The sequence below is a fragment of the Pteronotus mesoamericanus genome, unplaced genomic scaffold (genome assembly GCF_021234165.1).
Source record: "Pteronotus mesoamericanus isolate MK-2021 breed Mesoamerican mustached bat unplaced genomic scaffold, CSHL_Meso_final scaffold_174, whole genome shotgun sequence".
In the NCBI taxonomy this organism is placed as follows: domain Eukaryota; kingdom Metazoa; phylum Chordata; class Mammalia; order Chiroptera; family Mormoopidae; genus Pteronotus; species Pteronotus mesoamericanus.
The window spans coordinates 28,009,445-28,025,133 of record NW_026555309.1 but is presented as its reverse complement, the minus strand read 5'-3'; the positions used below and the strand labels follow the sequence as shown (position 1 = coordinate 28,025,133).

The window sequence follows — 15,689 nt, the reverse complement described above, 5'->3', positions numbered from 1 at the left end:
TTTGCACTGCTAAGTTGTGTGAAATGAATATTTTCTAAATGATAAAAAATAGTTTCCAATTGTATAATATTTCAGAATTATTACAATGTCTCTTGATTTTTTAAAGTTCCACAAATATAGAAAATATAGAAGGTTGGGAAGTTGCTTTCCTCTCTGTCTCAAGAGCATATCTGGAAGTTATTTATTTTTTAATTACATGCTATTAAATTAAATGAAAACTGTTAAAACTTAATTTCAAGTTAAGAAATACTTCTACTGTGTTGAATTCTTTCTCATTAAAGTTTTATTGGTATGTAATTTGGAAAATGAAAGGAAGGTTTTTAAATAACAAAAGATAAGCAAAATTTTGTTATTTTAATAACCTCAGTTCTCCACTTTTTTATAGAGAAGGCATGAGTGTGCATATGTACACACATAACATATATAGAAATACATAAAATTTATTTTAATGACACCTTTGCCATACCTGAAAAGAACTTACTTGTATCAATAGTTTTTGTTCTTAACTTTCAAACACATTTTACACAGATTTTGCATAATATTAGCTAATAATTCATTAAAATAAAACATATTTTTAAATTGTGAAAGAACATGTAAGGTATACTAATTTCCATTGAGGAAAGAGTAAAATTTGTTGATATGCATTCACAGAACATGTAATTTGTATAGAATACATCTGGTCTAAACAGGTAGAATACATGTATACTTTTATCATTCAAATCAGAATATTACGAATAATTGTGCTGGGAAATGGTCTAAACCAAGACTATTATAAATAGAAAGGAAGACGGATGGTCACTTGATCTTTCTAGGAACTTGATGCCACTCCCCAAAGCTAATTCATCTTGCATATTTCACAGGGCATTATTTTTAAAACAAATATTTTAGTCCTGTCCCCTACAATTAATGTAGTGTGAATTATACTTTTCTTATTCTTCCCTTCATTGAAAACCACCTACAAACATAATTTAAAACCCTGAAGGCTGTAAATGACTGTTCAACTTTCTCATCTGTCAGTTAAATAACCACAGTTTCTGATGTGGTTATCATCTACTTAATGCTTTCTATTTGCCAGGTTCCATGCTGAATAACTTAAATACAAATTTAATCCCCCCAATAAACCTATGAACAAGTAACTCTCAGATTTACATGAATAAACTGACTCTTAAAGAGGTAAAACAGTTCTTTTTGGCATGATATAGCATAAAGCAGGGAAGTAGGGGCAGAATTTGAAACTGATTTTCTGACTCCGACCTCAATGATAAGAGCCTGTTTCTCTTTATGTTTTGACTTGTAAGTAGTTTTTTTGTCTAATTAGAATTCTATTTCTAATTTTTTGTAATGAGGAATTTCTTAGCCTATTAAAATACATTTTTTGACAAGTAAAGGAGATTAAGTCATTTGGATGTGACGTACCTCCTATTTTGTACCTAGCACGGAGCTGTGGTTAGTGGACTAAACAGATCTTCCTCTTTGCATACTTTTATACTTTCACAGAAAAACAAGAGTGATAATGTTCCTTTTTCTGAGCCTTAATATATGTTGACTGCATACTCTTATAAAATAATAATAAATACACTATCCTAAACTAAGAAACCATGAGCTGAGAGAAATGTTCCTATTTGTTTGAGACAAAATGAGTGATGCAATATGCATAAATGGATATTACAGTGCTTTAAATCAGTTTAATAATTGAAGGCAGACATATAATAATAATAAATCTCTTCAGCTCGCAATGGATTTTTAAAATATTTCTCTATACACATCAGTAATCAATCATTATTTCTTTCTCACTTTTCCCAGTAGTTACTCACATAATTTCTATATCACTTTTAGTTTATTTATTTAGCTGTTGATAGAAAATATCAAAATCATATGATAGAAGGTAACTAGATAAGTAGTTGTTCTCACTTAGTTTCATACATCTAAAGAAAATTCCTTCAAGATAATCAATTATTATAAAAATAAAGTAATATGATGACATGGTGGAAACTCACAAACTACTAAATTAATCTTTAAACATCATTGGAAAAAATCCATCTTTTCCTCCAGTTGGAGTGTTTAAAGTATCTACAGATACAGAGTACTGAAATATAATTCTATCAATTACTCTTCAAAAGTTCTCTTTGTATACTTAAGTTAATGTCCTAATTAATGGGGAAAATTTGTAAACAATCATGTAAAATCCCACGAATAAAAAGAGTCATGAATAAAATCCAGACAGTGGGGAACAGCAGTAGGGTCTCAGCATAAGAGTTAATTAAATTCTTGGGTAATAGTCTGGGTTTTGGTGGTAACTGAAGGACAGTGAGTTACAATGTGATTCTGGAAAATTAACATAATCTCTGATTTTCTATTCCCATATTGATAAAACAGGAAAATAAGAGACCTTTCTCTTAGGTTTATTGTAGCTATTAAATGATTTAAAGTCTTGACGTAGTTCTTGGAACCTCGTAGTATTGTAAAAGTAAGTTGTTTTTGTTGTTGCCAAATCTTCCAACATATAATCAGAAGATTCTAAAGGTATTGGATCTAAAATATAAAATTTATATGCAACCCTAATAAGGGAGTTGATATTGATTTTTATTTGCTGATAGGTTGATTTAATAACACTTTAAAGTTATTTGTGAAATTTATCTTCCCCAGAAGGCTTTGAATCTTGGAAAGGGCGAAAGCATGTTCTCCCTTCATTCTTTCCAACTCTAATAATTTAGGGTTTCTTGAATTCACTATGTTCCTTTGCACTTAAAAAATTTTTTTCACTTAAAATTTTTAAGAAAGGCTTTGGAGAAATATCATGACAGGTTTTTTTTAGAATTATAGCAATTATTTATTAGAATATGCTATTAGAGACGCTAAAATTTCTATCAACTGATACATTTAAGGACAAATAGTTCAGCAGCAGAGATTTAAAACTATAAGCACGTAATCATGATATGGTTTGTTTTCATTGTTTGCAAGAGTATAACATAAAAATAAAGTTAAGTTAAAATTAAAATAACAATCACTACGATTCTAATTGGCTTTGAAAATATATATTTCATCAAGGTTTGCACTCCTTGTTTTTCTAACCCTGAAAAAAGTCAAGCACCATATTATCCAAAGAAATTTCTTTTGTACACAAGGTATGATGACGAGACAGGGTTAGAAAGAGGAGCAAGATAAAGGGAAGAAATGAGCTGATATTAACACAAAGAGGAAAAACGAGAAGTGAAAGAATATTTTAGAAAGGGGAAAGAAAAATGAGAGAAAAAGAATATTTTGGGAGATGGAAAGTAGAAAATAAGAACTCTAAACTATAAACATAAACCATTTTTTAAAATAGAAGAAAACTTCTATATGATTATTATAAAACTTTTTTTTTTTGTATGCCAAAAGCACCAGTTTGTTAATTCCAGTGTTTTTGCCATCGGAAGTAAAATTCCATGTAAGTAAAAGGAAGGTCATGGCATTCAATAACGGATTCATCTCTGCAAGGACAGGTGCTCTTGCAGGTCAGGAAAGACTGGGCAGGTCCATGGCTGATACTCAAATTTGGGAGTAAATGCTAAGGTACTGTCCTCATCCCAGAGAGATTCAGCCAGTTTCTGCTTTAAAGGCAAAACACAACATTCTCAGGGGCCATTACAATCTCTCTGTCAAAACACCCATCTCTCACCTTGGCTGGTGTGGCTCAGTGGATTGAGTGCTGCCTGCAAACCAAAGGGTGGCTGGTCGATTCCCTGTCAGGGCACGTGCCTGGGCTGCAGGCCAGGTCCCCAGTAGGGGGCATGCAAGAGGCACCCACATATTGATGTTTCTCTCTTTCTCTCCCTCCCTTCCTTCCCTTCTCTAAAAATAAATAAATAAAACCTTTTTTAAAATCACATTAAAAACAACAACAAAAACCTATCTCTCTGAAGGTACCTGGGCCTTTTGAGGAACATGTCACTGCACTTATGGAGAATTTTGACATGTTGAACAGACTACCGTTTATTTTACACAGGTTTCAAAGTACATACCTAGAGATAGAAATTGTATCAAATGACTTGTTTCCCGCCAAGATCATAGGAAAAGGATATATTACTTTACACCATTTGAAAATATTGTGCACTCTAAAAAAATAGGTATAAATCCAGAATATTGAACATATACAGAAGGACTTCTGGGGTCTGTGAGAGACAAGAAATAGAAAGGTGATGATTCTAAATGACAGCGGCGTAAAGGCTCAGTTTAGGTTTTACCATTTGGTCCCGCTGCTCATCTTCACAGAAAGGAAAACATACTTTGCATTTCTATTTCTTAACTATACATATGTTTAGCTTCAAATGTTCTGAATAAAAATCATTGTCTTAAAATAGTCAAAAAGAGAAAAGGCCGTCTTAAAGATTCAAATATGAGTCGAGTGCAGAGTTATCTTAGATTAAGGTCAAAGCACTATTTAATTTTTGTTCATTTTTAGTATCTGTTAGTAGATGACACATTGACTTCCTCAAGGCATTTGAACTTCATATTTCTTTTCCTTGGTACATGCCTCCTTGAGATTTCTTTTGAGTTTACGGCCTCACTTCACTCCAAACTTTACCTGTTTATTTTCCTTGGATATCCTAGCTAAATAATTTTCTACCATCCGTCCTCCACTTGGTTTCTGTATTCTTACCCTGTTTGTTTTGACAGCAACCATATCCCATATTATATAGTTTTTAAAAAAATTCTTAATCTCTCTTGCCCACCTCTTCTGTGACACTATATTGTTTTTATGCTCAACCAAAAGAGGATCTGGCACCTAAGTGTTCAGTAAACACTTGTTTAATGATTGTATTTTAGCAAAGAGCTCGCCTTTCCTGAATTTTTGTAGAGGTCGAACAGCTGACCAACTTCTTGAGTCCAGGGCCCGTGGGTTTAAATTTCAGTCTTTCACCGCATGGTGATGTTCTCGCTCACTTGGCTGGCTAAAGCCTTTACAAACCATCTGAAAAGAAGTTTGAAACTACTCTGAGAATCCCTAGGAATGACACATAGGTAGAACACAAACAATAAATTTATATATTATATGGGTAATTTTATTCTGAGAGAGAACAAATTCTCTAATTATACTTTGTAGTTTAGACATAATCTTTGACTATTTATTGTCAGAATTTTATACAAAATGATTGTATTTTCTCTGTCTTTACTGTTAAATGAATGCTCAGTTAACAGCTTAAGCCAAGTGAACATCCAATTTAAACGAAAAGAAAACAGCTTTGTACATTCCTAATGATTTCCATCTCAATTGTATTGTTTCATTTTCACAGTTCTTATTACTGCTATCAACACTTACATTTTTTTTCCTGTCATAGTAAAACACAATAAAATGTTCAGTAATTTTACATAAACTGACAGACCGGAATTAAATTGTTGACTTGAAAGCAGCCCCATTAGACATGATAGGCAAGCTGTGCTTAGGATAAAAACGGTCAGACACCAAGTTAAGGAATGTAGAAATTTAAATACCAGCATGTAAACAAAATTTAATAATTTTATATGAATCTGTTATATCAAGCCATTCTTAGGTAAATTACAATAAATTACAGCAACCTTTTAAAGAACATTGGACTTGGAACAAATATAAAATTGAAAACTATGTTGAAGACTATGTTCTCATCTTCTAAATTTGACCTTGTTATACTTCAGATTTCGTAAAAATTTGAGTCGCATAAAACCTAAGCTTTCCTCCCTCTGAGACTCTGTGATACAAATAAACCCCTGCAGCCACTAATAGCTCTCACAATATATGGCCTCAGGCATAAGTGCTTGTGTTAGTGGGAGGTCCCTTTTGAAAAGTCTCTGAAGCCGCTACTTACTAGCCCTGGGCAGAGTCTTTAATCAGCTGCTTATTCCATCACCCTTATCTGCATTTTTTCAAAGTTCTTTAAAGACTCAGGAAGAACTTTTGTATTTGTGTTGGCACCAAGGCAACGCCTGTCTCTATCATCTTTCCTTATAATGGGAAAAAAAATAGATGAAGAAATATATACAGGGCCTGAACCCTCATTCATTGATTCATTTGTTAATCCATCCACTCGTGCATGAAAAGTTGTTACATATGAAAATGAAGAGCAATTATTACCATTTGTAAGAAGCATATTATTAAGCATTATCTCAACTAGTATTGAGACCAATATCAAAGGTAGATAAGAATATTATTTCTCTTTTATAGATAGTAAAGTCAGAATTAGGCTTTTAGTAATTCTAAAGTTATTAAAGGCAAAATGAGAATTAGGATTTGAAGCCAGGCTGCTTGATTCTAAAGTCGATTCCCTTACTGCATCCCATATATAGTATAATACTGACTAAAAGGGAAGTTTTTAATATAGCCTTTTAAAAATTAGAAAGCAAATGTTAGGTTAAGTAATATACACTTGAAGTCAAATTTTATAAAATATTATGTATGTGGTCAGGTTTGGGAATATTTTTATAGTACCTTTTGTTGGTAAACTGTAAACGATTAAAGTAGAATTAAACAATTATGGCTTGTTAAGAAAACACTGGGATAAAAGAATGATACAGTATTGGAAATGAGTTAGCTTGTAACCACAAGATGTGCAGGGATGTACAACCAGTCATTCAATATTTTAGTCCACAAACATTTATTGAATGCTTAATAAGGATCAGACACTGGCAGCAAAGCTTTTGAATAAGAAGGTCCCTGACTTATGCAGTTGATATTTTAGTGGAAACAGAATGCATTACCAAATATAGTCTCATCTTTCGGATAGTAGTAAGTACTATGGAGCAAAATAAAGCAGAGGCCAGAGTTTAGAAGAAGACATCCAGTACATGCTGCTAATTTACACTCAAATGAAACAAAATGGAGGATGTAAAAGTCTGGGAGTGAGCAAGTGTGTAGATGTGTCGCTGAAGACACAGCAAAAATCCCAGGTGCCTGGGACAGACTGAATGATGGCGAGACTGACCAGAAAAGCATTTGGAAAGGCGGAGCCAAGGCTAAGTCATGCAGAGCCTTAACGTCTGCGGGAGCTTTGAATTTTTATCTAAGTAGCGTGGGAATTTATTGAGCTGGGGAGCCATATGATCTTAGTTTCAAATAAATAAATAAATAAATAAATAAATAAATAAATAAATAAATAGCAGTGGCTAGTGTAAGGAGGAGTGGAATAGAAGCGTTAAGATTGATTAGAAGTCTGCTGCAGAAGTGAAGAGGAAAAGGTAATGGTGGTTAGAGAGGAAGGTCAGGGTCAGTGATGAGAATTTGTAACCTTTCAGAGATATTTTGAAGATGGAGCTGACTGGTTTACTGGTAGGTTGAATGAAGATGAAAACATAAACTTGAATGTGAGAAAAAAATTAAGTTCTGTATTTTTGGCCTAGAACTGGATGAAAGATGGTGACATTTACTTAGATGGAGAATAGTGTGGGTGGGAGAGGATTTCCAAAGTATTGTTTCAGACATGTCAATTTTGAGGTATTTACTAGACATATTATTGCAGAGTTCTGGGCAGAAGCCATGGCTAGAGATAAATGAACATTTAGGAGTTACAATATAAAGATGACAAGGCATGGAAGCCATCCTTGAGGAATGGTGGTTAGAAAAAGGAGAGAAGATGGCCTAGGGTCAAGTCACAGAATTTTAAAGGATCAGAAAGGGGACAATGAGCTAAACAAACAGACAAACAGAAAAGTGACTGTAGCCAGTGGCCTAGAAGGAGACCTGGAGAGTGTGCTGTTTGATGACGGAGCAAAGACAGGCTTCACATGGATGGAGTGTCCGCCGTGGGAGGCACTGTATTTTGCTGTGTATGACGTGCTCCTGTATATAATGTACGCCCGTGTTTTTGGCCCCAACTTTCAGGGAAAAAATCTTTCACTTTAATTTTTTAATTCAATTTATCATTTATTTATATTTAGAAACAAAACTGACTATCGTATTCCAGGGTATTATTTTCCATACTGATACTGTTATTGCTTTCTAGAGTTACACTTGTAACGCATAAGCATAAATAAAAAAATTAAAAACACGTATATAGATATGGAATTAGTACTACCCATGTATAATGTGCATCCTTATCATTCCCTCAAAATTTTGGGCCAAAGGGTGTGCATTATACATGGCAAAATATGGTACTTACTCATAGAATGAGTAAAATGCAAAATAAAATTTCACCACCACATTACAACAAGGATATTCTGGTGACTTTGACAGTCATTTCAATAGAGTGGAAAGGACAAAAGGCCTGTGATATGAGTAGAGGAGAGAATGGAAAGAGGAAGAGGGGGATAGCTTGTTGCTGGAGCAGCAGGAAGGAAATCATAGAATGCGAAGTGTAGAAGAGTTACTGTCTTGGTACCACAGGGAACAGAGTTCCAGACAAAAAAACAAATTGATTTCCTTCCCAAGTTTCAGTCTATTAGAAGAGACTAACTTAAAGAATATGAAAACATAGTATGAGCTAAACCATGATGGAGAAATACAGGAAAGCACTTGGTGAACTTTGGGAAATTATAGGGCACCTAACACACAATGGAGTCAATGAAGGATTAGAAGAGAGGTAAGGGTGATATTGAATGTCCAGGGGAGAGAAGAACTATCAAGTCACAGCATTAAGAGATTATATTAGTTAGTAGGCTGAAATGAGATGGGGAATTGGAATGGTGAACTATTGGGAAATTATGGGTACATATAAGCTTGGAACTGTAGTTAAAGACTAATTAACTATATTTATCTGTGGAATTAGGGCAGCGAGGAGACTTTTTTTAAGGACTTTCAGCAGGGAAGCAACACGATCAAATATTCTTTTTAAAAAGGTCATTTTAATAGTAATATGGATACTGTTACATGGAAAATATACCAATCAGAAGGAAGTCCATTGATGTGATTAATATAGTAACCTAAAAAAAAAAGAGTGATATGATTCATATAGTAACACAGAAAAAAATGAGTGACAGTGAATGTGGAGAGAAAGAGCATTTGTAAAGGGTTTTCTTTCGACTCAGGATCAGCACTTCATCAATCACTTCTTTTTCTCCTGTATTTGGGGTGAATCTTTTTTTTACAGTACTTCCTCCACTCTTGGCGTGTATTCTTAAATCATGCAAACTGTTGGCTTTCTTTTTAAAGGAACTAAATTCTCTCCGACCAATTTAAATTAGATTTGTGTTAACCCAATAACATTTTATAAGAACATAGAACAAAATGACTTTCTGTAAAATATATATTATCACACTATTAAAAACATTTGGGCACCCTAGGTTTTTGCATTTGACTTTGGAAGTGACACAAAACTGTATTATAAACTTTTAAAAAATATTACAAAAGATATATTTAGATATTTCACCATTATAGCCAGATTAGGACAAATGCCCAAGAATAACAGTGTCATGGGTACCTAAAGTAATAATAGTTGCAAAAGGAAATATGAGTTATTGATGTCTTTCTGTTTTCAAAGTAATGTACTAGCATCTTTATGGACATTATCTTTGGAAACAATTGTATTACCATTTCACAGACAAGGTAGCTGAGTTTCAGAGAGTTTAAGGAATATGTCTGACATCTCATAGTATTTAAAATTATAAATTAGATCACGCCCAAACCAAGCTGATACTATGAGAACTTTATTTCATGTTTAGGACTTTTGAGAGAAACCCTTTCAGACTTTACAGCAGGCCCACCTACTTCTGTCATACCGTAGTTGTCCTGGCAATAACCAGGCTGCAGGCATACGGAGTATCTTCCTTCCACCCAAGAACACAGAATTTGGAATCAAACTACCAGGATTCAAACCCCAGCACCTTCTTCTACTAGCTATGTGATATTGCTCAGGTTATTTAATTTCTTCATGACTCAATTTCCTCAGCTGTAAAATGGGGAATATACTTATTGATATCTCATTGGATTGCTGGGAGCTTTAATGAGTTAAAATATGTAAAGCACTTACAAGAGTGCCTGGCAAATAGTAACCTCTACATAAATGTTAATGATAGTAACATAATTCTTATCATCACCATCACTGCTCCTCAAAGGATGCTATTACTCCTCACAGGATGCATGAAGGGAAAGGTAACAAATATAAAATTATTTTTCAAAAAATTGTATCTAGATATGAGAAAATTTTAATGTGAACATGTCAATGAACTTTTTAGTAACCATATAATGAATGGCATGCTGTTGTTAACTTAATTATAGTATGCTTTTAGATATGGAATTGTAAGGTTATCCATTAATGTATCTAATTAATTTTTTAAGTTTTTGTGGTATACGAAGACAATTTTTTATTTTTCTTATGAATTTAAAAAATGTGACTTTTTAAAAAGCATGATTTGGTTGCATTTGCAAGTCCCGTATCTGTCCAATGTGTTAGCTCTGACCTTTTGTCTTATTTTATTTTTTGCATTAGAATTAACTTTCTCTTTCGGACTGCTTTACTTTTAGTGCCCTGTGGTGGAATTTTAACCAAGCGCAAAGGGACGATTTTGTCTCCTGGGTACCCTGAGCCTTATGACAACAATCTGAATTGTGTGTGGAAGATCACAGTGCCAGAGGGAGCTGGCATTCAAGTAAGGATATTTAAATTTTACTTCTCTTCTTATTGTATGTTTGAAATTAATCTTTTCAGAGAGAACAGAATGGTCATTATTACTAAAAGTACAGCCTTTTGACTGACATGGTTGAATTTAATAGAAAGCTACTTATTAACTTTTTCACCTGCAAGTAACAGAATGACAATTTAAAATGGCATAAAAAAAAAAAAAAGAAAACTGTGTTGTTCCACATAACATAGAATCTTAGGGTGAGATGATGCAAGCGCTGTTCATTTCAAAGCTTCAGTTGTATCATTCTGGACCCGGTGTTTTTTCTCTCTCTGCTCTGCCATCCCTAGCCTGTCGGCTTGATTCTTGGGCTTCCTTTTGATGGAGAGGGGGCTGGAACAGCTCTCAGCATAACAGCCTTCACACAGCAAAGCCCAGTATCCGGAAGTGAATGTCTCTAGCTTGTGTACTTTTAAAATGGTTAAGAGAACTTGTCTAGGAAACTTCTAGCAGACTTCCTCCCCTGTATTATTACTCAAAATTGTAACCATATCCATTCCTAAGCCAGGCACTGAGCAATAGCAAAAGATTTACTATGATTTGGCGCAAACAAATCAGTATTAAGTACCTGGGTCAGCCTCTCTGATGTGCATACTTTCATTTAAGCGAACAAAACCCATTCTCCGTTAGCAAGGAGTGGGGGATGTCATTCTACAGGACAATGGTATCTGCCATTTTACTTCAATTGTGACCAATTGTTTTGGGGGTGTGATTTGACTAGTTACTCTGTTTTTACAAAGAGATTGCTTCCAGATAAATTGATGGCATTTTACAGTTGAGTAAGTATACTCATACACTCTAGGGAAGGTAATTATGCTTCACAAAATGTTACGTAGTCTGTATTCCATAAAAATAACTTGATTGCTTCTCCAATGGAGTCATAACGTTTTCCTTAGGAACTTAAGATATATGCTAGTTATGGAAAAAGTAGCTCAGACATCATAAATTAAAATGAAATTAGATAGAAGTACAATTTACAGTAAAAAAAATCTAATTTTGAATTTACCTTTATCATATTTCAGGAAATTCAAAAAAAATTCTTGATCAGGAGTCAAATAGGTCAGTAAGCCAATAAGGAAACATGAAACATTTTCAGTGTTTTAAGGGCATTAAAGATCAAAAGACTGTAGATCTATGCTTATGTTCTGGTTAACTACTACCACTTTATGGCCAATTTGTAAACTTTGGAGATAACCAATCAATCCTATCTCATTACCAGGAAAATTAACAAGGATTTTAGGAACAGAAAGAATTAAGTGATATGAGACATTACCTTTAAAATCTTCGTAGCACATTTACTATACCATCTGACGATGAGGGTGACTCTAGAGCATGTTATATGTTAGCATCAGCTTGTCCATTTCTAGCTCATCTTAAAATGATAAAACACTGGAGTTTTCCTTCCAGCTCTCATTCTCTGGTCTTGATCCCTGTAGTGTGGTCAGCATACTATGCTCCCCTGGAGCCACCCACACGGGGCGCCCTCAGGGCCTTGTCTTTAAATCCATCGTGTTGCTCACCCAGTCAAGTCTGTCAATCACTTTCTAGCCTGTGGATTCTCCCATCACTTTTAAAGTGCTATTTCTCTTTTAGTTTCCATGGCGCTAATACTTTCTTGGACTTTGTTGTCTTTTCCATATTCATTGCTCCTGCTTGTACATCTAGTACATGGTCCCCTCTTCCTCTTCAATTCCTCAAATGTGTTCCCGAGGCCCAGTGGCCTTTGCTCATCTCCTTACCCGAGATTCTCTGCCGCCTGCCTACTTGCTCGGCTTCTGCTGCGCCACTACATCCCCATGCCGAGGACCTGAGTCATAATAAACCATCAGAAAACATTTTTTTAAATGAAAGATTGAATAAATGATCATTTTAAAGCTTAAAGATATAACTCAGACCTTTTACCGAAACTCTATGGCATACATGGTGTTGCAAAAGTAGGTTTACAGTTCTTTGTAGGGGAAATAATACAATAATTAATAAATAATAATCCAAGAATAATCTCTGTTTTGCATACTCACAACTGTAAACCTATTTTTGCCCCACTCCTTGATTCCAATGGCCCAACTGGATATTCTCTGCTAAATTTCTTGCTGGCTTCTCAAATTCAACCCATTCAAAACTGACTGCATGATTTTATTTTTCTCAAAATTGGAGATTTTTCCCAGTGTGTTTTGTCTCAGAATGAGCCCTTCTTCACTCATTCAGTTGCACAAGCCAGAAATGAAGTTTTCTCTGTCTGCCACTTTTCCAAGTAAACTATAGTATGTCTGTCTTCCACAAATCTAAGTAAATATTTCTCTCCATCCTGATTTCTACTGTTTATGATTAGGTGACCATCACATCTGTCCCCGGTTCTTATTTTCCTTCAATCTATTCCTCATAGGGCAAATAGCGTAAACTTCAAGAAATAAAAATCTAATGCTATTACTTTCCTGCTTATAATGCCTCAATTGTCTGTCCCGTATATCCTTTATGTCTTGGCACAGTTGATTATGCCTTCTTGTTTTCTCTCCATTTCCTGCCTCTCCTAGTCTCACTGGTTTCATTCTTCATAAAAACCTGGACCCCTCATGCCTCCGGGCCTTGCTGCACATTGTCCCCTCTGCCTGCCACACACTCTACAATCTCCTTTTCCTTGCCTTATTCTAATCATTATTTCCATCTCAATTTAGAAACAGTTTCTGTGCAAGACCTTCCATGGACTTGAGATAAGATTAAATTCCCATGTTATATGTTCTCAGATTCTTGTATTTTCATTGTCATAACACCTATTGTGTCTTACCATTACAGCTTACTTGTAAGTTCATGAGAGTAGCAGCTAGTCTGTTTCAGCAGATAACACAGTGCCTGAAAGGACATGCCCAATAAAAACATAGAGAATGAACTAATGAACACCTCCACGACCACTAAAGTTTTGGAGTATTTTAAGGAGTTAACACAACATAATGAACTAATAAAAAATCTGCAGAAAAGAGTATGTTGTATATCACTTGCCCTAGTCAAACACTATTCAAAACTGGACACACATAAATGACACTATAAAATTTTTCACTGAGAAAGCATTTTGTTTAATGAGTGCACTTTAGAAAACACATTTGAGTTTAGCAGAGCATTTATCAAACTTATAGAGTGTGAAGCATATTGAATTTATAATTTTAAATACTCTAAAGGATTACCAAGCACTTATTTCTAATTAACTGCTTATAAGTATGCTAATTTTAGACATATCACTAAATCATAGGGAATTATATAATAGCTGCATACACACATACATATGTAATGTATAACATATTTAAAATTTTGCTAACTTCACCTAAAAGCTACCTGGCTGTTATGCCAGATTTAAAGCAATGCTTCTTTTATTGTGCTCCCTTGGGATGAATATGTGTATGAATAAGAAATTTTATGAATATCCAATAAATCCTATGTGAGATGCAATGTGATAACCACTTGTAGAAAGGAGAGAAGAAACATTTGATTTGCTGAAATACTTACAAATAATATGGAATGATTTAGCATCCTTCGGAAATAACCTCAAAAAATAGATTAAATTTTTTTATTAATATTATATGAGAAGTTTGTGGGGAGAAAGATACTCATTTATTTGCCTACTCATTTTAGCAAAGTATATTGGAGGAAGAATTGCAATAGGGCTACATTCAACAGTAAAAATATATGAAGCAAAGATAAATCTTTACATGACGAACCATAGGGAAAAAAATGTGAGTTACTTAATTTTCTTAATTTATAGAATCATCACCAGTAACATAATATTTTAAACCAGGCAAAATGATATTTGAATGTCTATATGAGGAATATCTATCTATGATGGGCAGCTCCTCCTCATGCAAAGTATTTCTGAGCACCGAATCAGTTGCTTCTCTTTTTGTCTTTTACTTGACTTTTGTTTGGCTTTTGTCATAGCTTGTCCTCAGTCATTTTACTTGAGTTTTCTGCACCCTTTATGCTTTTATTATGTCAAACTACATTTATAATTGGATCAGAATCCTAGTAGCAAATTGTATTAGTCTTCTGTGGCTGCTCTAACAAATTGCCATGAATTGGATCACTTAGAATGATATAAACGTATTCTCTCACAGCACTGGAGGTTAGAAGTTCCAGTCTATTTAAATGTGCAGAAAACATGGTGCTGGCAGGGCAGCGCTCTCCCCACTAATGTATGAGCCCACTGTCCCCACGCCCAGGCTGCAGGACCTCCTGTCCTGCCTTTTCAGTCTTCTGGTGGCTCACTGCATTCCTCAGTGTCTGGTCACATTGCTCCAAGTTCTGCCTCTGTGGTCACATTGCCTTCTCCTCTCCTGCCTGGTTCCAATCTCCTTGGCATCTTTCTCTACATTCAGGGCCCACCTGGATAATCCAGGATCATCTCCCTATCTCAAGATCCTTAGTTTAATCCAATGTGAAAGAACATTTACCACATAAGGCAGTATTTATAAGGGCCTAGAGATTAGGACTTGATATCTTTGGGGGTCATTATTCAGTCTGCTGTATCTACAACCAGAATTAAATGTATTTTCTTCCTCTCACCAAGGTGATAGATTTTTCTGAAGATGTCTACACTTCTGTTCTTACCACTTGTCTGATCTCAGTGAGTCAGGAAGAAAAAGATAAATTACACTTAAATCTTTTTATTTTCACTTCCTTCCCTTGTTCAAATCATGCAAAATCCAGTAACTTTCCCTATTAGTAACACAGGTGACATCTGGGTAGCGCTTCCCACTATTCCTGCCTCCAGCCGACTTCAGTCTGTCATTGCTCCTGATACAGGCTCCGGTGATTGAAATTGAACTTGTCTTTTCACTTTTATTTCCTTTACTCAGTGCAGTGCTGTATGTAACGTGCGGCCCCGATTACACTCCTTTTACTCCCTCCAACACCTGAGTGGAGCGCGCCTCAGCTGCATACTTAACATGGTGTTTAGCCTCTACAGTCTCTTTTTGTCTCTCTCAACCTCTCTCTTAGCTAAGATAAATTTAATTCTGAATACACACTGGGCACTATCCTAAGCTAAAATGAATTTGATATTTATAAGAAATTTATCAATCGGATACCTTTATTTCAATGATTTGTGTAAGTAACCTAAGGCAGCTGTTTTCAGCCTT

The 15,689-nt window shown here is 34.7% G+C and overlaps 1 protein-coding gene across 3 annotated transcripts in view; it reads left to right on the top strand.

Annotated features, from left to right (window-relative positions):
• Positions 1-15,689, top strand: part of CSMD3 (CUB and Sushi multiple domains 3) — a 929,671-nt gene that overhangs the window by 780,609 nt on the left and 133,373 nt on the right. For all 3 annotated transcript variants that reach the window (XM_054590414.1, XM_054590413.1, XM_054590412.1), the window contains one exon: positions 10,409-10,533. In XM_054590414.1, the coding sequence (XP_054446389.1) occupies positions 10,409-10,533 (125 nt within the window). The remainder of the gene's footprint in view (positions 1-10,408; positions 10,534-15,689) is intronic.